The following is a 27,870-nucleotide window of genomic DNA, read 5'->3' as shown; positions in this document are numbered from 1 at the left end:
TCCGCTTTTCGGAGCACCCATCCTTCAGAATCATATTTGATCGCTGTCATCACTGTAGCTTCCAATATTCTAATCTTGTTTTGTAAACTTTTCTTCCTATTCTTCAAAACTTTTTTTAACTCTGAAAAAATACTCTGAATTTTGGCTATTCTGCTTTTAACAATTCACTGCTCATTGCTTTTCTGCTCATCTGCTTTTCATTGGTCATCTGCTTTTTGCTCCTACCGTCTTTACTAATAATACTACCAAGGTAAGTGAAGCTGTCCACCTGATCAATCTTTGCGCTGTCTAACATCAGCTTTTCTTATTCACTTATTGGTAGCCTTAGTGATTTAGTCTTCATAAAATTAATTTTCAAACCTCTAAAAGTTCATTCATTTTGCTCACACTTTCATCTAGGATGCTTAAATCACAGCATAATCTAAGTCCAGGAAAGTTTTTCTTCCCCATTTGGTTCCATGTTCTCCAATTGCCTTTCCTGTGCTCCTTAAGACAAAGTCCATTAAAATGATCCATATAAAGGGAGATAGAGCACGACCCTGCTTAACTCCTGATTTAATAAAAAACCAGCTGCTAACCTCATTTCCTATCATAACCATTTATATTACTTTAATAAAACTAATTGCTGAGATGATGAGAATTATGTAATCTTTGTTTCATTGTAAATTTATTTGAATTTGGCGCAGAAAGATAAGCATTTTTTCTTTCATCATAGAATTAAAAAGGGGTTTAAAAAAAAGAAATATTTTTAGCAAGAAAATTTTCCAATGTATAATGAATAATAAACAAGAATTTACTATTCAAGAAAGTTCACGACTTCTTTTAATACCTTATTATAATAAAAAGGATATTTGAAACAAAATACAAACAGAATTTACGCATAGTTAATTAGATACAAATCATAATGCCAGAGTGCAATATCAACTATTCTTCATAAAGACTGATGTAAGTGAAAACAGAATTGTCAAATAAAGCGAACTTGTAGCTTTTGGAGAATTTCCATAGATGATATCATTGAAAAACACTGTGAGATTCCTGGGAGACGAGGTCGTATATATGCTGTTTCGTCGTGGCAAGTATATTCCTGAAATATAGAATCAAATAAAAGTATAGTAAAATATCAATTAAATGTTTTAAATATAATCATATTAAATAATTAAATATAAAATAAAAAAGTATGGTAAAAGTGAAATGTAAATCAAACAATGAAACATTTCTGGGTGTTATATCTTTAATATTCGGATACTTGGTATATTAAGGAGGGTCGGTACATTACATAGTTTTAGTACTTTCGAATAGAAAACTTTTTTTTAGCCTTTTCTATAATTTTTTCCTCTTTTCTTTCCATTCAGGTTGGCCTATTTTGCTACTTCTTCACTTCTTTTATTTCATTGTGGTATTTGGTGTTGAGCACAATCCAACAGAGTATAGCGTGATGAAATACCCTGTATGAGTTTAGTCATAAAAAAAAATAATTCATTAATAAGTTAATAAAACTTTCAAGAATATATCCAGAGCCTATTTTATACCCTGAAAAGTTCTTTTGAAAATATTAACCTCTATTCCTTTCCCCTAAAAAGTACATTGGTTTTTGAAAATCTTGGTAAATTCTTTGCTATCAACTTAAAACTTTGCAAGAAAACACCAACAGTTCAAACTAGACCCAAGGAAACCATGTTAAGCCTCGAACTTTTCCAAGATTTTTTTTTTTTGTAAAAATAGGTCTTGAATCTAAAAGAAAATTGCAAATTGACCAAAAATCCTGTTTAAATCTTTAGAACTTATGTTTCGAAAACCAAAAATTATGAAAAATAGACTTGAACCAAAATCACGTCGTTTGTGTAAGCTGAGACCGGTATGGAAACCTATTTTCTATGCAATATTATAAAACTTAGAAATACCACGTAATTTGAAAGCAGATGCTGAAAAACTATCAAATGCAAACGTAGGCTTTATATTTCTTCCCTAAAAGTTTCATCCGCGTCGTACAACTGCAGGAAGGGTGTGCGAAAGCACAGGATGGCTCTGAAACAAACCACAAAAATTCGAGCTATAAGCGATAATAAGAAAGAATAAGAAGGAAAATAAACTAAAAATATGATATTCTTAGTCTCGCAGATTTAATTTTTTTCTGGTTCTAGTTGTCAAATGTTTTTTTTTTCCTGTAAAATATTTTACAAATAAATCGTATTAAATTCCTTTTTTCATTTTACTTTAAATGTTTTCTTTACTGGTGACAATTATTAAGTGTACATAGGATAACTGAAATTTCAATTCTGCCATTTTCATTGTTATGAGCTGATAATTTTAATACAGTGTTCCTTGGAGATAAAATTATCAATTGGAAGGTTCAACGACGAAAATTATCCCTTCTTTTCGTAGGCACCAGCCTTTCAGCAGAGCAAGTTTATTATTGGTGAAGGTTTCAGATAAGGACGCAGTCAGATTTTTATTTTGTGAAAGATCTAACTTATTTTGAGAAGAAGGGATGTTTAGCTGCCCTGCGAAAAATGGCTTAGTCAATCATGAAAAGATAGCTTGCTTGAGCAATTGCCTGATTGACAAATACTGTTGAATAGATCCTAGCCTCTGATCAGACTTCTATTCCTTTTTGAACAAATGTAAAAAGAATGCAAATTTATTGAGTATTTGCCGAAGTATAGTTCGGCAATTTTCGGCAAACTAGTTGAGTAATTTCTGATGTTTCAGCCTCAAATAGTACTATTAACATAGGGGTTAGGTAAAAACTAGCAGCATTTTACCTGTACTATTTTGCAATCCTCTGAAATAAAACTGATAAAGGGGCTGATTAAGTGAAATTAGGTTAGAACCAGTACCCCGAATCGGTCGACGAAAGCGACACCACAATTCAGAGCCATCTGCATCAGTAATTTCAGGAACAATGACCTGAAAATTCATTAATAAAGTTGAAAAGTGCTCGAAGGTCCTACAATACACATTATGTACCAAATAAAAAACAAGCAGTAACGTAAATTCACGGAAATCGGAGAGGAGGGGCAAATATATTTGTTCGAAATCCACGGGTTAGGGTAGGAGGGTTTGCAAGGCATTACCAATAATTCAGGGGGGCCATCTGGTTTGAACATTCCATACCTAGATTTCTGCCTGACTCGTAAAAAAGTTACAAAAATGCATATAAAAAAATCCATGATGCATTTTAAAAGTTTTATTGAAAACACCTGCCCCACCCCTCTCCCCCCCCCCCAAAAAAAAATCAACCCACTGAACAAATATCCTGGATATGGCTTTGTAAGAGGGTAATTTTGTAGATTTTCAACTCAAATTTTTCAATGAAAATGCCAAAAAACCCACCGTCAATAAATATACCAAAGAGTTTATTTTTCAGAACCTAAGGATGGGGACAAAAAAAACTTGGGAGAGCAAAAGCTCAGCATTGCCAATAAGTAATATCAAAGTAACAAAAGAGATAAAAAAAAGTAAATGATTTTAGGAAAAGCGCACGCTCCTCTTCCAACCTAATCTATTTAAAGCCTCCCTCTTTACACCCTCCCAGGAAGTTCCCATTTCCGTTAAATGTTTATTTATCACATCCTCCCAACCCAGACAAGGACGACCTGTTTTCCGTGTAGCCCCAGATGGTTGGCAAAAAAGGACAATCTTCGTTAATCTGTCATCCTTCATCCGTAGAACGTGGCCTAGCCATCTCAACCTTTCTTTCATTATAGCCCGTAATAAAATTATAGACGTAATAAAAACTGAATAAATGCATGAACAATAAATAAATAGCTAAACAGCTACTGATACTTTGTTTACACAAAATTAATGAACAAATAAAGAAGTTTTTCTTTGGAGAGAGAATAATAGTCAAAACATTACCCCAAGGGAGCAAAGACTAACGGAAGACATTTTTCTAAATTTTTGATGCCACAAGCTACCTCTTTCTTGGACAATATTTTACAAAGTTTTGAATAAGGTGAAGTGCTTCTTCCCCTTTTTCAGCTCATACCAAGGGCAGTAGAACAAAATATTCAAAACTACTGCAACTTAAAATATAGCAACAAAATAACATTAAAAGACACAGGGGATTCGTTTTATAGACCTTACTTGCGAGAAAACTATTGAAACTAATTCCAATCGCATGTCGATTTGTCAATATAGCGAACAAAAAAGCAAAAGCGAGTAGAGATGTAACAGAGGGATAACTAATTCTGTCTCAGTAATAAAGAGAAGTAATTTAATTCTATTTTGTATAATAAAATAATAATTTTGACTAATGTTATGTTACATAACAAAAGTGTCTTCATACAGGCTGAATCTGGCTTTAGTCTGAATTACTAGTAAAAATAAACAATTCGTTTCATTTTGGAATATAAATTAATAATTCTAACTAATTTTATGTCACACAAAAAAAAAACAATATTTTCATGCTGGCTAAATCTTTTTCTTTATTTTAATTTTCCTAATCTTTCTGTTTTTATTCTCTTAATTTTCTTAATCAGAATTCGGCATCCGATGTAATCTTTGACCGAAATTAAAACATAGCTTAAAACTCAAAAACGACAACATGACTCTAGTCAATTTAAAGACTAGGTAGACAATATTGGCTTACTTACTCCACTTTGCAAGAATGGAGTGCTGGTGGGTGATTCTTGAAAATAGTTCGCGAGCATTATTTGACCATTGTCACGGAAGCAGGCATTAATGTCTAATTTATTGAGGCGAACTGGATCTTTACCAAAACCAACTGCTACAAAATTCTGAAAATAAAAATGGCAAAAGAGTAAATGTCTCTTAAAGTTTGCTGTGTCATAACTGCTAACAGTGCTGCTATTCAGCTATAAAAAAGGTAAAGGATATGGCATTAGACTTTACAGTCCCTACCGGCGGTGCTGATCTCCGTTTCTTGGCCCTTCAGCCAGGAAGTGCAATAGGGGGCTGGGAGCCAACCATCCTATGCTTTCGCACACCCTTCCTGTTTATCTTCCCCAGGTACCCAGTTATAGCTGGGTCGACTCTGGCTAAGCTTACAGAGTCACGCCACTGACCCCCGTCCCAAACTGAACAATTGGGTATACCGGGATTCGAACCTGTGTCTTCTAAGACAAAGGATACTGAATCCAGCACACCAATCCACCCGGCCAGGACGGCTTCCGATTATACCTATCCAATTAAAATATTCGGAAACATAAATTTTGAATCTTACCAAATATAATTATAGGTATTGCAATAGCCTCCGTAAGGAGAGAAGTGGCTTCAATGAGGTATTAATTCTTTTCCTCCAAGCTACTTTGCGTAGAATACATTGTCGTGGAAACTTCGGAGGGGGCTCATTCAATTGAAAATTTAAAGTTTTGGATCCCTTTTCAACAGTCAAAAATTAATGGAAGCCAACAAAACCCCCTCCTTCATTCTTCTTATTCCCCCTCGACCCCCCTAAAGACATCGTATAAAAATTTGAAATAGCCATTTTATTCAAAATAGTCAAAGGATCCAATAATTGTGCCTTCAGGGATGACAAGATCGCTCACAGCCCCAGGGGTAAAGGTAAAGGATCAACGGCTACAAAGTATCCGTATTGCTCATTGCTTATATATAGGTTTTATTTTTGGGAAAGGGGGGAACAATTTTTGACCTTGAGTCTTCAAAAGGCTAAGGGCATTGAGATGAAACTTTCAAGCAATGTTGAGGAAGATGATAGGCTAAATCAAAAGACAATGTGTTCATACAGGTTGCAAGTTTACCACCGCGGTCAGTTTCCAAAGTGCTACAATTGCCAAAATTTGCGTTCTACGCAGCGATTTTCAGTGCTACAGTAAGAACATTTTATGTGCATGGTCCGTTTCAGTGTTCTGAGATTAGTTTTTAAGCAAATTCTAATCTTTTTTAATGTAGAGGAATAAATTGTATCGATGAAAGATATAGCTGATGAGAGCACTAAATGGGAAAATGAACGTACACACACATACCCTGTATTTAAACTTATTTAAATTGTTGTCGTGCATAAGGAATTTTTTCTGACATCTATGTAAATGTATTCTATATATCCAAATTTTCAATTGGTCATATAAAACAGAAAACGTTACATTCAATGTTGCACGTGCTAAAGTGCTACATATGAAGAAATAATGCTAAAAATAGCACTTTCATGCTATTGGTAGCAACCCTGACAGGTTGTTTAAAGGGCATATCTACAGTATCCCGAGAACGACTATTGGTATTAAGTTGGACCTTTCCAGGCATGTTGAGGTGGATGTTAAACTAAGTTAAGATATACTATCATGAAAAGAGAAATCACCAATGCAACAGCACAAACACAAAAAAAAAAAAGAAAAAAGAGAGACAGAAGGAGAAAAGGAAGACTGTTTTCCTAAATTAGTGATTAATATAGACCAGCACTTGAATGAGGCCTTAACCCTACTCATCCATACAATCACATAGGTCAAACAGCATAGCCACACACAATCAACCATAAAGAATAATCCATGGACAGGCATTCATGTCGTCAATAAGTATAAGTCGTCATTTACCAAACAATAGAGAAAATAATATAGACAAATAATTCAGAGGCAACACCCAACATAAGGGCTCATCAGGAGAATACACTGGCCTATATAGGGTTTCGCCACTCTAAATTCTCTACCCAGCACAGTGTTGTTCCAGCACAGTTCCAGGGAATATTGAGGGACTGTTGAACTAAACCAAAAGACACTATATGCATCTAGGTAGTCAAAAGACCGTATCTGCAAAATTTCATGAGCGGCTAAGAGTATTGAGCCGAGCTTTTGTGGGATATTGAGAGGGCTATTGCAAAAAATTAATAGATCCTATATTCATCTAGGATACTAAAAGGGCATATCTGTAATGTCTCAGAAATAACTAAGGGTAATTGGTTGAAAATTTCAGAGAATATGAGGGAGATGCTTAACCAAATCAAGACATTGTGTAAATCGATTTTGTCAAATGGTCGTATCTTCACTAACAAAGGAATGGCAAAGAGCATTCATTTGAAATTTCTATGGCATACTGAGGGGAGCATTGGAATTAAATCTAAGGAAATGATGTACAGTATAGCCATGTTGCCAAAGGGAGCATCTATAACATCTTGGGAACAACTAAGGGTATTAAATTTCAAATTCTAGGGAGTGTTGAACTTAACTAATAGACGGTAGGTGTATCCAGGTTATCATAAGGAGGCATATGCAATATCTAAGGAATGGCTGAGGGTATTAAGTTAAAACTTTCAGGAATGTTCAGAGGGATTTTGAACTAAATAAAAAGACAATATCTGCATTAAATAATCGAAAGCACGTAAGTGCAATATCCTAGGAACGGCTAAATTTGAAATTTCAGGGCATATTGAAGAGGACGTTGAAAAACAACAAATACACTATGTGTATCAAGAGTGAAAAAAGGACGTATTTTCGAATTTCAGAAATGGCTAAGGGTGTTAGGTGAAAATTTCAGGGAATGTTGCGGGAATGTTGAATTAAGCCCAAAGACATTGCTTGCATCCAAGTGGCCACAGGGGCCTATCTGTGATATCTTAAGAAAGGCTAAGGGTATTAACATAAAACTTTAAAGTATTTTAGGTTGTTTTTAACTAAATCTCTCGGAAGACAAGTGGTTGGCACGCTTAGAAATCCTTCGTCCTTCAGGACAGGGGGTTAGAGTCCTTGTGTCGCTGGTTGTCTGGTTTGAAACATGGGACAGTGGTTTTACTCTGTAAGCTCAGCCAGAGTAAAACCAGCTGTAAATGGGCACCTCCAGAATTCTGGGAAAGATGAACAGGAAGGGTTTGTGAAGTCTGGTCCTAAGCCCTCCATTGCACTTCCTGGCTGAAGGGCCATGAAACGGAGATCAGCACTGACGATAGCAACTGTAATGTTCAGTGCCATTTTCTTTAGTTTTTACTTTACTTTTGCTGATTACTATTGTAATAAATTTAAATCTTGTGAAGGTAACCCCAGAAAAACATGGCAAATTATAAAATCCGTCGTAAGTCCTGATAATGATGGTATATTTCCTGACGGTATACATAATGACAGTACAATTGCTGATAGAATGTGCCGTCATTTTGCTAATGTGGCGAAGGATTTGGTCCAAAGTATAGTTATTTCTGAGCATGAAGGTAGTTTTAAGAAATATTTATCGAATGCAAGTGATGTTTCAGCATATTTGAAACCAATCAATGCTTCTGAGCTTTCTGAAACATTGAAAAAATTAAAAATTTGAGCTTCAGGCTCTGAATTTGTAACAGTTAAAACTTTAAAATATATTTACCCTGTTGTTTCCGGTCATTTAGTGTATTTATTTAATGAATGTTTAAGGACTGGAGTGTTTCCAAGTTGTTTTAAAATTGCAAAAGTTATTCCTGTCTATAAAGGTGGAGATAAAAATGTACTAGGAAATTACAGGCCCATTTCTTTATTACCAGTAGTATCCAGATTGTTTGAGAAATTAATAGTTAAAAGAATGGTTGAATTTTTGGAGAGTAAGTCATTTTTTAATCCAAATCAATTTGGTTTTCGGAGGGATTTATCTACTGAGCATGCTGTTTTATTTTTGACAACTTTTGTGAGTGATGCGTTGGATAATGGTATGAAAGTCGCTTCTGTTTTTCTTGATATTGTAAAAGCTTTTACTGCGTTGACCATTTTATACTCATTGCCAAATTAGAAAATTACGTTTTTAGAGGACCATTTCTTGAATTACTGTCCTCGTTTTTAAAAGAAATAACGCAATATGTACAACTAGGGGATAATGTTTCTTCAGTCAGTAGTGTTAAATTTGGAGTACCTCAAGGATCTGTTCTTGGTCCCCTGTTATTTCTAATTTTTATAAATGATTTATGTAGAACTTTTAATATGATTTCGTATGATCTTGACATTGGATGTGACGGGGAAAAAGTAATTGTTCCCAGCTTTGCGGATGACACTCATGTAAATGTGGCTGCACAAACAGGAATTCAGCTGTTGAGTAGTATTAGTTCTTGTCTGGAGTTTGTACAAAAGTGGATGAAGCTTAATAGGTTAAATTTAAATTATAGTAAATCTTGCTTTTCATTGCATGGTAAGAGCTCAAATTATTACCCTTGGATAGACAGACTTGATATTGCTGATATGAGTATTTTAAGAATAAATTGTACAAAATATCTAGGAGTATTAATTGATGAATGTCTTAGTTTTAGAGAACATATAGATTATATTAGTCTTAAACTCGCTATGAATGTTGGCATTTTAAGAAAGTTGAAGTACATTTTCCCAAGAAATATTCTAAGAACACCGTATTATTCCTTAATTCATCCTTATCTGCTATATTGTTGTAATGTTTGGGGTAGTACATTTCCTTCTCATCTCCATCATATTCGAGTTTTGCAGAATAAAGCCCTTCGAGTGTTATGTGGTGTAGGTTTTAAAGACTCGGTACAAAAGAGGTATATAGATTGCAAAATCTTGCCTTTAGCAGGACTTATTACTTTTTATCGAAGCCTGTTTATATATAAATATTTTCAAAATTGTTTACCAATATGTTTTTAAAAGTATGTTTGAATTAGGAAGAGATATTCATATACATTCTACGAGACAGTCCGATATAATTCGTCGTCCGCTTGCTATTACCCGTAGATCTCAATTTTCTATTCGGTATCTAGGACCCCATGCATGGAATTGTTTACCTACGGCTTTGAGAAACATGGATAATTTTCTTGAATTTCGGCGGGAATTAAAGCTATTTTGCCTTAATATTTATGGTTTTGATAGTTGAGTGGACCTCAAGTGGAGCCAAGATGTTGGTTTTGTTCTAGGCGATACTGGTCAAGTGGTTTTAGTTTCTTTTTGTTTTTTCTTTTTTAAGTGTAATTCCGTGTCGATTGAATTGCAGGGTAATTGAATTTTTTTCTTCTTCTTCTTTTCTTTTCTTTTTCTTTTCTTTTCTTCTTCTTTTCGTATTGTTTTTATTTGTATGTGTATTGGGGTTGTAAGCCCAAACAAGCTTTGCTTCGGGCCATTTGCTTGTTTTGTTATTTATATTAATAAACCCATCTTTCTCTCACTTACTTTTACCTAAATCAATGGACATTTCTTCACCAAGAATGTCAAAAGGGCAAATCTAAAATATTTTAGGAGTGGCTAGGGGTAACCAGTTGAGACTTCCGAGGTATCTCTAGGGGAAAGTTGAGTTAAATCAAAACACAGTTGCATTAAGGTTTCAAAAGGGCGTATCCGCAATATCTCAAGAGTGGCTAAAAGCATTCAGTCAAAACTTTCAATTAATGCTGAGGGGATATTGAACTGAACAGAAGGGCACAATCTGCATTGAGGTTGTCAAAACACGTATTTATAATATCTCAGGAGCCACTAAGCTTGTTGAAGCGAAAATTTTGGGGGCATACTGAGGAGGATGCTGACTAAACTGAAAGACGCTACGGGAATCCAGGTTGTCAAACAAGCGTATCTGAAATAACTTAAAAACGGTTACGCATGTTACGTTGAAACTTTTAGGGAATTTGGAGAGGTATGTTGGACTGAATTATAAGATAATATGTGTCCAGGATGTGGAAATCGCGCACGTACAGCATCTCAGATTGCTGAGGTTGTTACATTTCAAGGAATTCTCAAAACACATCTAATTAAAGTTTTAGGATAGCCATTTTGTTCATCGTACTTAAATGGTCTGGAAATTATGTCTTTGAGGATGACAATCCCTCCCCCAACAGCCCTCAGCGCAAGAACTGTAATTTATACCCCATGGGCATGTAAGGTTTCTATGGAAAGGGTGGTCGTATAAACTCTAGAGGGGGCTCTTTGGATTGGAAATCAGATGTTCTAGCTATCTTTTTAAGAGTAGAAGTGATCGGGGGCATCCCCCCCCGGGACTACGTCGTATTCTCCACAAATGCATCCGATAAAGTTTTGAAATAGCCATTTGTTTCAAAATAGTCCAAAGATAATATAATAAGGCCTTTGAAGTGGACAAAATACCCCAGGTAAGGGTTTTAACTTATGCCCCAGGGGCATATAATATTTTCATGGAAGGGGTAGTCGTGTGAACTATAGAAAAGACTCATTCAATTTTAAATGTATGATTCTAGTTCCTTTTTAAGAGTCAAACATGATGGAAAGCAAATAGCCACTGTCCCTGACATCCTCTTTTCCCAAAACCTTTTCAATTGAAATTTGTGAAATAGCTATTTTGTAACCAATAGTCCAAAAATCATACTTAAAAATGTTTTTGGTGTGGACACAAACCCTCAGAACCCACTGACAAGGGTTATAAGTTATGCCCGGAAAATACTAGGTTTTTATGGCACGGGTAGTCGTATAAACTTCGGATCGTATGGAGCTCATTTTGATGGAAGTTAGAAGTTTTAGTGCCCTTTTTAAGAGTCAAAAGTGAATGGAGGGCAATCAGCGCCCTCTCCCCAAGCCTATCATTCCCCAAAACCTATCTGATAAAAATTTTAAGAGAGCTATTTTGTTCAACTTTATTGAAAGGTTTAGTAATTATGTCTTTGGGGAGGTCAACGTCCCCACAGTCCTCGGGACAAGGGCTGTAAGTTAGGATAAGGGCTCATTGTTTATACCTAGTATATGTTATTTAAAAAGGTATGGATGTTAGAACTTTACTTTCCAAGAAGACGAATGGTATTCAGCTGAAACTTCCAGAGAATGCTGAGGGGATTTTTTAACTAAATCAAAAAACGTTATGTTTATTTGGATTGTGAAAAGGGTGCAACACAAGAATAACTGAGTATATTAATTTGGAAAATTCAGGAAATAATAAGGGAGATGATCAAACAGGTAATATTTGCAGGCTACTAATACTGTTACAACTACCACCATTACTACTACCACACTACTTCACGGAACTTTCAGAAATACTTAAAAGGGAAGATCATCTCAGCAAAATGCAATATTTGCACACTACTACTAGTACTACTGTTACTGCCTCATTTACTACTAGCACAAATTATGTTCTGAACATTTCAATTTTTGTAGCTGAGATAAATTAACAAACAAAACTAATTAATTAACCTTACTGAAACAGATGCTGCTAGAATTTTTCTAATTTTACTGATTGATACTTAAAAATAAATAAAATAAAAAAAGCTACACTACAAAATGTAAAATGTATTTTAAATGGTTTCACTTTCTTTCATAATAAAAATTTATCCAAACTTTAAAGAATAAATACCTGTATATGTTAATTAAGCTGACAGTCATTTGTTCTTTTGTGTGATTATTTTTCAGTAAAGCGCCAATTATGTTCTGGTCTTTAGAAGACATGGGAGTTATCAGGCCAACTCATGTTAATTTGGCTCATTTTGAGTTGGATTCGGCTATTTATTGGAATTTCTGTTCGTTTTGACTTTTATTTATTTATTGATAATGATTTGTCGTAGTTTTATGTTCGGAAGGTTATTTGACTTTATTTCTGCTCATTCTTGGCTTAATAGAGCTCTTTACTTTCCTTTGGAACACTTGTTTTGTGGAAAAAGTTTTAAAAATTAATCTAAGGAAATACTAAGGGTATTTAACTAAAACTTCAACGGAATTTTGAGGGAGGTTTTTAACTAATCAAAAGACACTACGTTAATCTAGGATGCGTTTAAGGAGATGATACGAATCTGATATGATACAAGTAAGTATACCTTCATCCCTAGACAAGACCAAAAATTATGCAGATTTTTAATCCACCTCTTCGAATAATATTTATCGACCTATTCATATAAAGTTGTATAGCACAACTATTATTAATGTTTGTCGTAAACTGTGTCCAAAATACTAATAATCTTAACTCGTATGCAGAAAAACCAAAAAAAAACTTGACAAGTATTCCTAGTATTTACCAACAAAAAAACAAGTCCATCAAAACGAATAGAAATTACGTTAAAAAAAACTACTTAACAAAAGGCGACCAACAAAATGTATAGTAATAATTCAAAAATAAAAAATACCTTCAATCACAGTCGATGAATAAATGAGACCCAGAAAAAACAGAAATTACAAGGAACAAACAAGTCAAACTTAAAAACTTATTCTATTCTGGTTTATGCTATTATCATTATGCTACTATACTATTATGCTTTCTTTTTTGTTCGGTAATGTGGTTAAGAATAGAGCGTAGGGTTCACCCGGCGGCATTCACGGGGGAGCACTTGGACTTGTAGACAATTGAAATATTCTTACTTATGGTTTTGTTGATACATTTTTTCATATTTTATATATTTTTGGAGTACGCAGGCCCTTTTTCTGAAGATGTCCCCTCCCATCAAATAACACTTAAATTTTAGGGTGTATTTAGGAAACTGCTAAAATTTACAAGGGAACACTTTTGTTTTGGTATATCTATCCAATCTATAAATCAAACAAATCTCTGAAGTTTTGTCATAGATGCATGGTTTTATACATGAATTGGTTCGTCCTAGCTTAAATGCATTTCAACTGGCTTGGGAGGGTTTTGACAACCAATTTCTCAATGAGAGTTTCGACTCTTTATCTAAGAATTATCGTAAAAAAAACATAGATAAATGTAGAATAAGACTTTTAATTAGTTTATCATTTTACTTATTAATTAATGTATGTTAGTTAATTACAGAGGGGTTCTGAAGCGCACTAAAATATTAGTTTTAGTCCAAAATTGTCCATATTTCTGGAGGTCTTTTCAACCGTACCTTAAGAGGGAAGGATATTGCCTCATAAACTCCCTTTTTTTATACCTAATTCATCTTCCTAAGCTTAAATAACTAACTATTATAACCCATAGATATAACAATACACCCTTAGTTAATGAATTTTTAATAGATTAATACAGCAAACTAATTAGATTGCTTGAAATATTACCGGTCGATGTTGGAACAGTTTTAGGTAGGTAATAATTTTCTATACTTTTGAACGAAATGAAATAAAAAGAAGCGACTGTGAATAAAATGTTCTTTTAGAATTATGTAGCTCAATGGATTGTCTCAATTGGATTGTCTCATCTTCACTCAGGGGCTAATATTTAGGATGAAATTGGAAATTGATTCAAATTTGAGCTAAGTTCTGAGTCAGGCCTTAGTCGAAGCTGACCTTAACACCCACGATTTACTACGTCAGTACGGGCCGATAGACTGGTAATGAATCTGCTGTGCCGGCTTCGGTGGTAAAAGTATGAAAGTTCCGATAATTGGTTTAACTTTTCGCCACCCAAGCCCGTGGTAACTGGCTTTGGGGGTTGGAAGGAGAGAAGGAAATCGGTTAAAAGAGAGCAAAATAATGGAACAATACAAGAGTTACAGAAAAATAGGTGAGGAATCTTTATGAAATACTTGTACTTCAAAAGTTAAGCCTTAAGCTTCTTCCCTTACGGTGTAAACACCTAATCCTAAGGTCTTACTAATTGATATTACACAAGCCACAAACCTCTCATGTAAAATACTTACCTGATTCTGAGAAGTGTCACCTTTTAAAGTAATTGCTACAACATCTCCGCCATACTGCGAAGACGTTTCAAACATAGCAACAATTATTGCAGCAGACAAAGGACAATTTGATTGCCAATAAGGGCAGAGACGGAAACAAGATTTGTTTGTTCCACAGCCACTTAAATCGCTAGCTAGAAATAATGAATAACAGTTCATTATATCGTATAGAGTAGCAATAGAAGAGGGATTATTCCAGGAAATTTTATTTCAAGCAGTATATTGCCATCTATTCAGTCTATTCTTATGCCATCTATTTAAGGACCAAAACCAAATTGTTATGTTAAAGAGGATGAATATATTTTACACCAGTTATACTAAGAAGTAGTCTATCCAACAAAAACAATAAACATAGTTTTTAAAAAGCCTCTCTGGAATTAGGCGCGTATATAAAGGTTTGGCGACTTTAAGCCCAATTCTACCCAAAGAATCTTGAGTTTTTTTTATATCAGTTTACTGGATGATTTCTTATATTTTTCATACAGTTTGTGATTTTTACGACTTCTTTTGTCCTAGATTCTAGGGTCTTTTCGAAATGAGTTACTGAGAGTGTCCTGAACTGGAATATACGATTTTGTGTTCAGATGTTATTGTCTTCGTCTCAAAAACTGGAGCTTACAGATTTCGATTAGTTGCTGCTAAAAGCATAAGAAACAACAATAAAATTGGTACTTCGTCGTACTATGAACTAGTTACTATGTTTGAAGTACCGAGGACACTAAAAATAATGGCTAAGTTTTTTAGGACACTAAAAAAACTGGCTAAGTGGAACTTGTACAAACATAAGCGTCTTTAAAATTAAAAAACCTACAAAATCAACTTTTAATGAAAAAGACCTCCATTCGCTGTTATGTAGTTTTACGCTTGTCGGGTACCTTTTTTGAAAATAAGGAACGTGCATGAAAAATCAACGGAGCATTAGAAAAAAAATATGTCCATAAGAGAGCTCTATAAACTGTAACTTTCCTGATTGCTATTGCAAAAGACACACTGCCATAAACTTAGTTTCACCTGAGTTTCATACTCCATATTCTGTTTAAAAAAAAATAATTAAGTACAGCTTGTAAGATCAGGTCTTTCCAACCTACTTGAGCCATTCCGGGAGAAGAAACCTATCTCTAAAATCTCCCAGGGCGTTTCCATTTACACGTAACTCCAGATTACAACGCTTGATGCTAGATATGGGGGCAAGGGACCCTCCGGTATCATTGAACAGTTATCTCACTTCCATGAGAACAGGATTCTCACGGAAAGTAAGAAGATTTGGTTGTAAGAATACATATTTTGAGGCATCAAGCCCCCCCCCCTCCGCCTATGAAATGACCAAAAGGTCCTCTCCGCAATAGGCGATGCGAAACTATACAACTATACATCACTGTACACAATTTAATCACACATCAAGCACATCAACTAGGTTAAATGAAGCTTTAAAATAAGCATATATAACTGAACCTTGGATCCCGCCTGGAACCCAGAGAACGCTTAAACGGAAAGATCAACTGACCAAAAGCCAATTGGTGCACGCTATTAACAATACTACTACCACTGCTACATTTAGTACTGCTACTTATATTATTACTATTACAACAGCAACAACTACTGTTATAACAATTAATCCAAGCTGCATGGGAACAACAGTTTCCCATACGACTGAACCCTCGTTTAACTCAAGCCCAATTAAACTCAAGGTCCTCGTTCGATCCATATTACGTTCAACGCAATCCCTATCAGATCAATCTTATTCAGCTCAGATTTCCTTAAATCAACAATATAGCTAGAAAATATAGCTCAGTCTGTTTTGTAAGAAGTGATTAAATTTGACTTGAATTCATTGACTAATTCATTGGATTATTTCTTTACGGATAGATTTTGCTATATTTTAATTGAATAAATGAGAAAAATAAGAATATTTGGATAGATTTTGATGGATTTTAGCTGATAAGTATTTTCTCCCTTTCTACAACAGTGATTACGAAAAATAGAAAATCTAAAGATACATTATCTAGAAATGACAATTCTTTCCAACATGTTTGATCATGTTCAATAAAGTTCAAACCAGCCACTATTTAAGCCAGAAATACCAAGAATATGTAAATTTAATAAGAAATAAGCAAGCAACATTAACCCAACTCTTTGAAGCCAATTGTAATAACTGAATAACTGTAACATGCTTTTAAACTGGTAAATCTTAGAGAATATTGCACTTAATAATAAAAGATTTACTTACGAAAAGGGTTCCACCTTAAACGGTCCGACATAACAAGCCATAACTCTTAGCCTAACATTAGCCCAACTCTTTGAAGCCAATTGTAATAACTGAATAACTGTAACATGCTTTTAAACTGGTAAATCTAAGAGAATATTGTACTTAATAATAAAAGATTTACTTACGAAAAGGGTTCCACCTTAAACGGTCCGACATAACAAGCCAATATCTGTCACCAATTAGAACACTTGCCCTATAAGGAAATTTTTTTTTATCTACCCTGCTGAAAAAATTTGGTGAAATAATGTAACATAATTAAATAATTAACTATAAAAATTAAATAATAATTAAATTTAATTAAATATAATATAATTAATTAAATATAATTAAATATTAAATAATAACTAAATAAAAGAAATAATTAACATAACTGACAAAAATTATTCTTTGCATGAAGAAATATTCTGGATTAAAAGTTTAATCAAGAAAACGGTTTTAAGTTGAAACAGCGACACCAATGTTTTTCCAATCTTGCCCCCAGTCAACAGCATTATGCTCACTGCCTCTGCTTCTAAGCAACAAATATGTATTTATACTAATAGTTCCCATCGACGGAAAAAGCTACATTTAAGTTTGCAAGTTGACAGATAGTCAACATTATTTTGACATTTCATTCTTAAATAAAAATAGCGTAAGTCCATCCAGGTTGTCAAAATATCCAGACGGGAACAGGGTATAGAATGAGATGTAAAGTAGATATCTCAACAGAAAGTTTAATTTGCTTTAAAACTAAGTCAAAAGGCACTTTGTGTAAGCTGGTTGTCAATAAGATGTCTTACCAATATCTCAAGAATAGAAAACGGCATTAAGTTGAAACTTTAAGGGCTACTACTATTACTACTTCTGTTCTTACAATCGGACTAAATAAAAAAAGTGTAAGTGCATCCAGGTTAAAAAAAAAATAGCATAATTACAATGTTTTAAATTTTATTTTTCAGGAAAACTTGATGAGGTATAAAACTAAATCGAGGGATACTATGTGTCCAGATTTTCTAAAGGGCGTACATTTATTGAAATTTGTTGAAGAATTTTGTTCAAAATATAGATGGTAAGCCAAAATACAGATTCTTTCAGAAGAAAAACGAAACATTTAAATATTATTTTCTTTCCCAGTGAAAAAGACTATATCCATCAAAAACGAACAGAAATTTAAAAAGACTTTTTCCACAAAAGAGGTTTTACAAAGAAAATTAAAGAGCTACATTAAAGCAAAAGTGATCCGAAATATAGTCAAATCATTTTACAAGCATAAAACTTCCACAAATTACCATCAATAAATGAATAAAACCCAAAACACATAGAAGTTAGAATAAATAACGAAGTCAAACTCAAAACGAGCAGAAGTTAAGATGAGTAAGGCTGACCCCCCTCCCATGCCCTCTAAAAACCAGCATGTAATTTATACTTTACTATACGATTATTGGAGGTGTGAGGCATCAATCTAAAGAATTACACATTAAGAAAGTAAATAGCTTTTTTGGCCCCATTATATAGTTACTCTGACATTTTGTTAGAGATATAAATGTAAAATATGTTATATTAAAGAGAGGCCCAGAATTTCTTTAGTCTAAAAATCTCCCAGGGTGTTACACTGGTCTTGATTTATTCATATACCATCGTCTTTTATTTAGCTCAGCACTGTGAAAACACATGTGCTCAAAATGGCTTTGTTTTCTTTGCATTTAGTATCCTGTAGTTAAAAGGCTTAACAAAATGTCCCTCACCCCTAGATTGAATTTTTGTTCAGGTTCTTGCCTTGCGGCTGGGCTAAAAATGACAAATTTGAAATTATATTTAGTAAATAAAATAGTTGATCTTGTTGAACTTGTTTCTCTTCTTTTTTCTAATAGTGTCTTTTTCAACGTAAAATCACCAGCTACAGTTTTTGCACTGCCATCTGGATCTTCTTCAATTCGATTTGCGAATTTTATTAAGTGGCTTGGTACCCATATTTGCAGTACGCTCAATGGGCTCCGTGTAAAAGCTCTTGCCGACATTGAACAAAAGCTTCAGATAGGCTACGGGAAAGTCGTCGCTAATCATGGTCGTTACTCACGTCGAGCATTCGCCCGTCTTTATAGTACATTTTGTGACCACTCCGTTTTATTTATGTCTGGTATTTGTACATTGCTCCAGAAGAAGCAACTAAAATCAATTCGAGTGATGCAGTTTCAGTACCTGAATACCCTACTTTATTTGCCCCGTTCTTACCGTAATCATGCCATAGTTAGTAAAAACGGTGCTAGGGTATTACTGAGTCACTTGAAAGATTAAATAATGTTTTAGCTGATAATGCTCTTTTTTCTCTAGATTATTTCCATCCGTTAATTAGATTGCTTTGCCGTTAGTGATTGTGCGTTATATTTGCGTCTATTGAAGTTTTTTTTTATATTTCTTTTTTCCTAGTTCTCCACTTGTGTTTGTTGTTTTGTAGTGGGTTATAAATAAATTATTATTATTATTATTATAGAAGAAAATAAATAAGAGAAAAGAAATAAAAGGCTTACACAAAAACTATATCGCCAATATTGCCTTCTGAGTACTGCCATTTGAAGGTCATGTTCTTTAATTGCTGCATTTTGTTATCATCGACAGCAGCTGAGCTGGGAATGCGCTGGCAATTCAGACTCGATGCTCCTTTTGGTACGGAAATCCATTTTCCTAGTGGTCCAGATCCTGGTGCTGCACCACCCATTCCTGATTGCCCAGAATTTAATGAAAACATTGCCCGTGCTTGAATCAGGAACGCATCGAAAGGTTGAGATCCAAGAAGTTCAACTATAATTGGTAGAAAGTCAGTATAATAATATGAAAAAAATAAAATCCTTTTCAAAATTGTTTACTAATATATAGAAAATCATTGAAATGAACCCACCATTTGCTTTCACCATATCAACAATAGAGAGGACAATCCAACGAGGAGGCTTTAAAGACAGTGAACTGCAGAAGAAACTAATTCAGTATTTCAGCAATATTCCTTAATCTAAAAGCCGTAATGGGAACTTCCTGGGAGGGTGTAAAGAGGGAGGCTTTAAATAGATTAGGTTGGAGGAGGAGCGTGCGTAGCTGTGTTGGCCTCAGGCGGCTTGGTGCTGCAGTGAGTTATTAGTAGTAGTAGTAGTAGTAGCAAATTTATAATAAAAACGAGAAAACAAAAGCCACAAATAAAACAGTTTTAACATCAAGAATTAAGCAAATTCAACTAGGACTGATAAACAACGTATTTGATCCAGACAAAATTTAACAGTTGTTGTTAGCGATATGTAAGTAGAAGTGACCCTAGCTAATAATAACTGAAACTCTAAAAAAATTAATTTGATAACAACGTATACCTCTCGACCGTCCTAGCCAAGTGTATATATATATATATATATATATATATATATATATATATATATATATATATATATATATATATATATATATATATATATATATATATATATATATATATGGGCTTAGTATTTTTTTTTTTGTCCAATATGTTTTCCTAGCTTGAAGGTGGCACTTACAGATCGTGTCTGCCTTAAGAGCTACCTGTGATTTTTTTCAAAGTTCTACGAGAAGCGGCGGATACATGACCATTACAATCACACTCTAAGATTACGCTTCGTAGGAGGGATTCAATTAAGAATGTTTTGATAAATCAGCAAGGTAAATACGAGAAAATTGAATGAGTGTACCTCAAGTTAGACTACTTTTAGTGTCTAAAATATTTTGAAGCACTTGTAAGCAACGGCATCTTTCAATGTCTTCTTTTTTTCCAACCGACCGAACATCGAGACGGAACGCAGAAGTCTAAGTGGTTGGACCGAATTGTTTCCGTTTCTTCTTAATAATTCAAGTCTGTTGCTTTTAAGGTTAATAGTCTGAAATACAAGGTAGAAATCACTGATTCAGATAAATAAATTTTCGACTCAGATTTGACAGGGATCACAATTTCTTCCTTTGTTGATATGAAGATTAAGGGCCCGTTCTCTTGACCTTGACCAAAACCTGAAAAGGTTTTGGTCAAGGTTGGCACCGAAACGGACTTTATTCTCTAAGTGAGATTATATTACTATAGGAAATGCTGAAAAGTCTATTCTGGTTTTATTCTATGGTCAGTCTATGTTTCCTATGGTAACTTCTATGATTTTGAGTGGAAGATTTAGTCTAAAACATTACCTCTAAAATAAGTAAAATTTCATCAGGTGAAGAACTTTGTGTTGCCTGGAATATTGGGTTTGCCTTATGATTTCAGGACGCTACTGGGAAATACCCCGTTCAATCCAGATCTGCAGTCCAAAGGCTAAAGAGCAGTTGCCATGACAGACCTCACACAGAATTTGAAAGAAGGCTTCTACCTTTAATTTGACAGGTATTTCACCAGCATCTGGCTATTAGAAGAGCTCTCAGTTTTAAAGGTAAACAGAATAGGAAAAGTCACGTATAATCAACTAGAGGATGCTCCAGTGGCAATCGAGAAGGAACTGAAGCCCCTAGGATAAGGTAAATCATTCGATTTCATCAGCGGAGACAAGGCTGTTGCTGTACATGGTGGTTTGATAACAAACTAATCTTCCTTACGTCAGATTGTTATGCAAAGGAACCTGAAATACAACCAAAGGAGTATGACAAGTCCCTTTGAGAATATACAGATATACCTAGTCCAATAGTTGTTTTGGAGTACAATAAATTGATAGAAGGAGCAGACCTAGATGACCAGACAAGTAGTTACTATCGCTTCAGCAGCTGTAACAGAAAATGGATAGTATGTGTCTTAAATCATTCTATTGATCTTGATTTTCCAATTATAGGCTCATCTACAAAAAGAGTACGATGGACAAGAGGATCGGTATGAACAACTGTTCTACTTCAGATTTCGGGTTGATGAATATTTGGCGTTTGAAGCTGATAAAATGGTACTGAACATTTTAGTTGAACTGAATTACACGAATGACCTCTATAATAATTATGAGGATATTGAGAGGTCCGCCAAGAAAAGAAACGCTGTCCAATGCCTTCATACCAAGGAAGTACACTTAGTACTAAGTATTTGCCAAAATTTGACGCTACCCTGAAAAATTCAGCTGGGTGTCGCTTATCTGGATTTGACAAGAAAACTATTTCCTTGATAAGGACTAGTTATATCTCTGTTTCCACATTGGTAAAGATGGGTGTGAGTTCTCCGATCTTATCCAAAAAGTAAAAAAAAAAAGAAAAACACAGAATGGGAATGTATCGAGCTTTCTTTCTTTTGTAGCTGATAATTTTGAAATAAATCAATCTGTAGCTGAACCCCACTGTCCATCTGTTAGATTCAAATTCGATGATTTTCATTGTGTTCTTCATCAGGCAATTTCAAATTTCACCAATATAATATTGGGAAAGTGTGCAAATTTCTCTCTGCTTATTGCTAGAAATGATGAATAAGTTTACAACTCATACTTTTTTTCAGATTTATTGTCAGTATTAACACTAGATCTTGTTGTTGCACACGTTAAATGCAAAAATTCTTTCTTTAGTGTTTCAGATTTTAATGACGATGCTTATTCTTTACTAACAGTCTGTTGTTACAAACTGTTTCATGCAAGCCTCTCTCTAATTTGAAAGAAGCTACTCCTCCTATCTTCAATCTCTGTTTTACATTCAAGTTTAATATTCGTATAACAATGCTATGAGGGTGAAAACAATTTCTGCGGAATTACAGCCCTCTGAAAATCCCATCCTGGAACATAAGAAATTTACCATAGTATTATCATTTTATTTTTACATGGCTATCAAGGTGTGTTCTTAAAAAAAATTCTTATAAAGTTGTGCCCCATAGAAACAGATCGGGACCCAAGGGCAATGCCTCAAGAAAATAATAAGATACTGACAAGTACAAATAAATTGGATATGAGAAATATTCCCTTTAAATTTACCACGCCCTCCCTTCAATATATTTGCCAGCAATGTTCATGATGACCCTCAACCTACTCTCTACTAAATTCCCATAAGCCTACGAATGTAATTTATTACGTTACACAGAATAACATTTTTCTGCAATAAGACAAGAGCTATCATCTAGCACTCGTTTTACAGGCTTGATAAAAAATATTAATGGGAATGAAGAGACATCAGTTCAACCCCCCTCCCCCTTTTTTCCAAACTTCTTCTACATTGATCTAAAATTTCATAGAGGGATAAAAAATTTATTGCTCCGATACACACACAAAATGCTCCGGTTCGTTTCTTTATTAGCTAGCGCGGAAATAATACACCTTTTTACATAATTCTATAGATCCTCAAATGATTCTACTGAGTTAAACGAAGCTTTGAAATAAACATTAATATTAACCATTTGTTTTGCACGTAGACTAGGTGCATTTGTAAAGTTGTTATTTTGGTCCGCTTAGAAGCCAAGTTGTTCTGTTTTGCCGTAAAAAAGCAGACAGCACCACTTTGCTCTGACGCAATCTTCTTTTCCTGTTTTAACGGGATTTATTTTTCTTATTGAAGACTTTTACAAATGGCCAATTTGCCTCCTTCTTGATTTTGAAAATACGTTTCAACTCCCCCCTCACATTTTCGTGAATTAACACCACAGCACAGGAGGGTGAAGAATGGCACAATGAAAATTCATATTAACTGTTTGGGGAGGGGCAAAAATTTTATGCTTTCAATGCAGCAAAAAAAAACAATATTATTTTACAATGTATTCCCATGAGCCTTATAATCTGTGTACGGCTATATAGCGAGATAAAATAAAAGACATTGTGTGCCGGGAGGTTTTCAAAAGGGCGTATCTTCAATGTCTCAGGAACAAGTATGGGTCTTAAGGAGAAACTTTCAGGGAGTGTTGAGGGGGATGTTGAGCTAAATCGAAAGTCGCTACGTTGATCCACACTTTAAAAATATCCGTATTTTCAACTCCATCCCCCGAACAGTTGTCGAGAAATTGTTGACATGGCATTTCCATGAACTAGATACACATAGTGTCTGTTGGTTTACTTCTACCCACACGGTTCCCTAATCAAAATTTAAAATTTATTCGACCCCGCTCTCCCCTCTTTCAATGCTCCCTCAAAATCTCAACTCTAGTTCTTAAAGTTGTCCCCGAGATATTGTTAAAAATTTGAAAATCAGGTGCAACTATCCTTTTTTCATTCACTTTAGTACATGTGTCAGTTCCAGAGTATATTCTTGGAAAGCATTGGGGATTTGACATAGCCAACGATTCACAAAAGTACTGTCGAATTACAACTAATCTGGAGCAAAAAGCTGCTGACCCTTTTTAAACTCCCCCCTCTTTCTCTCAGAACAAAATGTTTTATCCTCTTGAAAAGAATGGAAATAACAGGAAAGAATCCTTGAAAAATTCGAGCCGATTGCACTCCCAGGATCCAACGAACATTAAAAAAAATGTTAAAAAAAATGGCAATACTAACATTATGTTGGTTATCAGGGACCTCAGAAATCCCCTTAAACCAGTTTTTGGGTAGGAGAAATAAAGGTCGAGCGAATTAAAAGGGGTAAGAGCTAAAGGATATTACTTTCGATCCTTTCGACTTCGGGAGTTGGCTTTGTCAAGTAGTGAAGTGTATGTTAAAATATATTTACCAAAATCCAAAATCACGCATATCTCTAAGAACTCACTCATCTAAGTTGGATCAGCTATAAAAATTGTGCCAATAGATTGTCTGAATTTATTTGCTAATTTATTACTTGGGCTTCAGAATCTTGTCATCTCTCTTAAAAAGTGGAGTCCAGTTAATATCCCCCGAAGTGTATCAATTGAACTCCAAAGAAAGGGTACACGGTGTCAGGCCCCAGAGATACCCGTACAGAACGTAAATTAACTGCTCTTTTCAAAGGGTACGAGTTCAGATTGCTGAGTGAGACGTGGCCTTAGCTAGCCAATAGTGAATATTACTACATTTGGAAGAGTATTAAGTTATGTATTAACACTTTTCCAGCTTTATACACATAAGCTTTAAATTTTTAAAAACACTAACAGACTTTCCACATGATTAATAGAATATGTCTTTGTGATTGTCTTTCCTGTTGTTTTTTTCGTTCGATTTTGTGTGTCATCTTTAAGAAGAATTTTATTTTATCGGAATAGGAAATGTTACTTTTTCCTTTGAATGTGCTAATGTGCAAGCTTTACATACTTTCAAAATATTCATCTCCTCCCTCCAACACAATCAAAAGACTATCATTGGAGAAGAAAGTTGATTGCTATCCAATGGTACATAAACCCCACAGACATTACATGATTTCCACGCTACACATTAGACTAATTCTGTTGACTAATTTTTGCACCAGCTTTTAACTAAAAATATAATTTTACTAATCAGCCCCACTCCCTGTGAGAATGTTCGGAATAACCCCCTACCTTTTCATATTTTCAGTCTTCTAGTTAAGGCTGTCTAATCTGTCCAACCCTCTTATGCTACCAATAAACCGAATCATAGAAGAATCAAGAATGGCTGCAATGGAACCTACATAAGAAATTTAAAAAAACATACCTTTAATGATTCTATTCTTTTTGTATTGCAAATTACTCGATTTAATATAAAAAGGGCTAGGCCCAGTTGTCAGAATAGCTTCACCAGGTTGCCCTTGAAAGCCTGGCTGGTTATTCGCTTGGTTTTGACCTGGGACAAATGCTCCGGTATTATAGGGAGGTCGGTTGGCGTTCGACCCAAAAACCGGTTCCTCTCCTGCTGTCGACGACTTTCGCCTCGGTCTTAAATCATTACAAGAATTCTCATTATAGTAAAAATTATTTCCATGTACTAATGGTAACGACAAAAAAAGAAAGAGGAGAACCATCTTTCAGCTGGAAACTGATAGAGAGTACTTAGTATAGACAAACTTTTAGGAACTTATGAATACTTTAGTAAGCTTGTGCGCTTGGATATAAGAGAAAGAAACGTAAATAAGTAATCACTCTCATCAATAAGGTACCATATCATGATAGACTACTGAAAAAAAATAAACATGAAAAATAAATAATATAAGTTTAGAATTTATTTTATTATTCTTGCCTAAGTGTAGTTGTCCTGGAAACGACAAACTGCGAGATATGAACATGAAACTCCATTATTTTGAAACTTATTGAGAAAACTACTAGTATTAAATTATTTAGAACCAGCTGAAGAACCAGTGAGACGATAGGCATGAATATAAAAACTGTAGCAAAGACTCTGTGGCAAGGATATGAGAATTTTTTGCCCCTTCCTCAATATTCCCGTAATCCTCTCCTCCCTTAAAGAAAACATTTTCTGAAAGCTTCAACTTGACTCCATTACATTGATACAAATAATACACATTTACAAAATTGAAAAAAAAATCCTTCTTTTAATGAAACCTATTGACTGTACAATGACAGCAAGAGAGCCCAAATTATGAAAACAAAAAAATGGTCACTTGAATTCACGTTTCAGGCAAAGAGAGACAAAAAAATATATAAAAACACACTTCTTGTGGGTATTAGAAACCTTCTAGATTTGAACAGGGTTGTTGTTCCGAATATTTGCATTTTCAGATAAACAAAGTGATGAATTTACTTTTCGAATACAGATAAATAAATTGTACCTAGAAATAGATAATGTTATAGGAGAGAAAGTTAGGAACGCAGCTGTGAATATTAGTGAAAAAGTTTTGTGTTTAATGAAGAGGAGAGGGGGCTCGTACAAGAATTATGTGAGTGATAGATCATATGAAAACAAGAGGATTTTAAAGTAAGTGAAAAAGGCACTAAAATATCAAATAAGGAGGTGTGAAGTGGAAGCCATGGATAAAACTTCCGAGGATCTGGAAGATCCGGTTAGACGGCACAATAGTAAAATATTTTACTGACATGTTAATAAATTGAGAGGGAGTAGTAAGTCCAGACTGGTTCCAGTTAAAGATGGGAACGGGGCCAGGATACGAAAAGAGCTAAAAAGAGATGGACAGAACAGTTTGACAATGTGCTAAACGGAGATAGAGTTGCAGGAAAAGATATAGAGGAGAACGAAAAAGTTTATGATATATTGGATGTGAAGAAAGATATGTTTCGTGAGGAAGCATTTGCAACAGTACTTAAAGAATTAAAAATAGTAAGGCCCCAGTTGCTGATAATGTGGTAAATGAGTTGCTTAAATATGGTGGCTCTGAGGTTAGAAATACTGAAGATTGTGAATATGATTTTAAAATAAAGGAAGTACCAAGAGACTTTAGAAAAACCCTTATTAAATCACTGTACAAGAAAGGTGATAAGAGTGAGTTTAGTAATTATCGAGGCATTAGCCTGGTCTCTATAGGTAGCGAATTACTTAGTAGGCCTAATATGATACTTTCTAGACTGAGAGATACTGTAGACAAAGCTATAAAAGAAGAATATTGCGGTTTTAGGAAGGGTAGAGGACCGGTCGACCAAATTTTCACTCTTAGGCTAGTAACTGAGAAGTGCCTGAGTCACCTTTAGTACTTAGTTTTATAAATTATGAGCAAGCGCTCAACTCTGCTCACGGAAGAGCTTTAGCGAAGGCCTTATCCTTGTATGGTATATCATGCAAATATATTAAGTGATCGGCCCTATGTAGGAGAAAAACACTGCTGCGGGCTAAGGTAGGAAATGAGGCTAGGAGCTGGTTTCGTATTAAATCAGGAATTAAGCAGGGTTATTAAAAAATTTTCAAATGGGGATAAATCCATTTATTTAGACAGTGAAAAAACAGGTAAAAAATTCCAGATATTTCGATCATATATACAGCAATCGTCATCAGTAGAATTACTAAAATAATATAATTGAAACTAGCATATTTATACACAAAAACACAAATAAGTTTTCGGGTCATTCACAAAATAATGAACTTCCGTATTATTCACTGGATTATTTTCAGAGAGAGTTCACTGAAAAAATTCATTCAAAGTCTTGATGTAAATTTCCTTCTCTAATCCTGCCCAATAATTAAACAAATTTCCAATGAAGGTGGCAAAGCCTTCAGTGTCTTCTAATTGCAAACGAAATGTTGAGTTTATAGTTGTTCACTTAGTTTGTCTCCTTTCCTGGTATATACGACTTATTTCAACATAACACCTTAAGTTAGGCGTTTTTTTCTTAGACCCCACTGGCGTTCTATGACGAACAATTAAATTTTTAAAATTGGGATAAATCCATTAATTTAGACAGTGAAAAAGCAGG

At 34.5% G+C, this 27,870-nt stretch overlaps 1 protein-coding gene across 1 annotated transcript; it reads right to left on the bottom strand.

Annotated features, from left to right (window-relative positions):
- Positions 1 to 805: 805 nt before the first annotated feature.
- Positions 806 to 27,779, bottom strand: LOC136027410 (uncharacterized). The gene is made up of 7 exons (XM_065704649.1): positions 25,205 to 27,779; positions 19,217 to 19,487; positions 16,835 to 16,902; positions 14,405 to 14,577; positions 4,596 to 4,739; positions 2,763 to 2,907; positions 806 to 1,084 (listed from the first exon to the last, which is right to left on the bottom strand). The coding sequence occupies exons 1-7, from the start codon at positions 25,509 to 25,511 to the stop codon at positions 921 to 923; spliced, it is 1,272 nt and encodes a 423-aa protein (XP_065560721.1). The 5' UTR covers positions 25,512 to 27,779; the 3' UTR covers positions 806 to 920.
- Positions 27,780 to 27,870: the final 91 nt, after the last annotated feature.

This window comes from Artemia franciscana, chromosome 5 (genome assembly GCF_032884065.1).
Source record: "Artemia franciscana chromosome 5, ASM3288406v1, whole genome shotgun sequence".
Classification (NCBI taxonomy): Eukaryota; Metazoa; Arthropoda; class Branchiopoda; order Anostraca; family Artemiidae; genus Artemia; species Artemia franciscana.
This window is presented reverse-complemented; position numbering and strand designations above follow the sequence as displayed.

What these genes read in the sequence shown, in the direction of transcription:
- LOC136027410 (XM_065704649.1), bottom strand. Translation starts at nt 25,511, where the DNA reads ATGGTTCTCCTCTTTCTTTTTTTGTCGTTACCATTAGTACATGGAAAT. An exon ending in ATTGGCGATATAGTTTTTGT is followed by an intron (nt 16,903 to 19,216) that starts GTAAGCCTTTTA and finishes ATTTCCTTATAG; the next exon opens with GGCAAGTGTTCTAATTGGTG. An exon ending in AGGATTGCAAAATAGTACAG is followed by an intron (nt 1,085 to 2,762) that starts GTAAAATGCTGC and finishes TCTATATTTCAG; the next exon opens with GAATATACTTGCCACGACGA.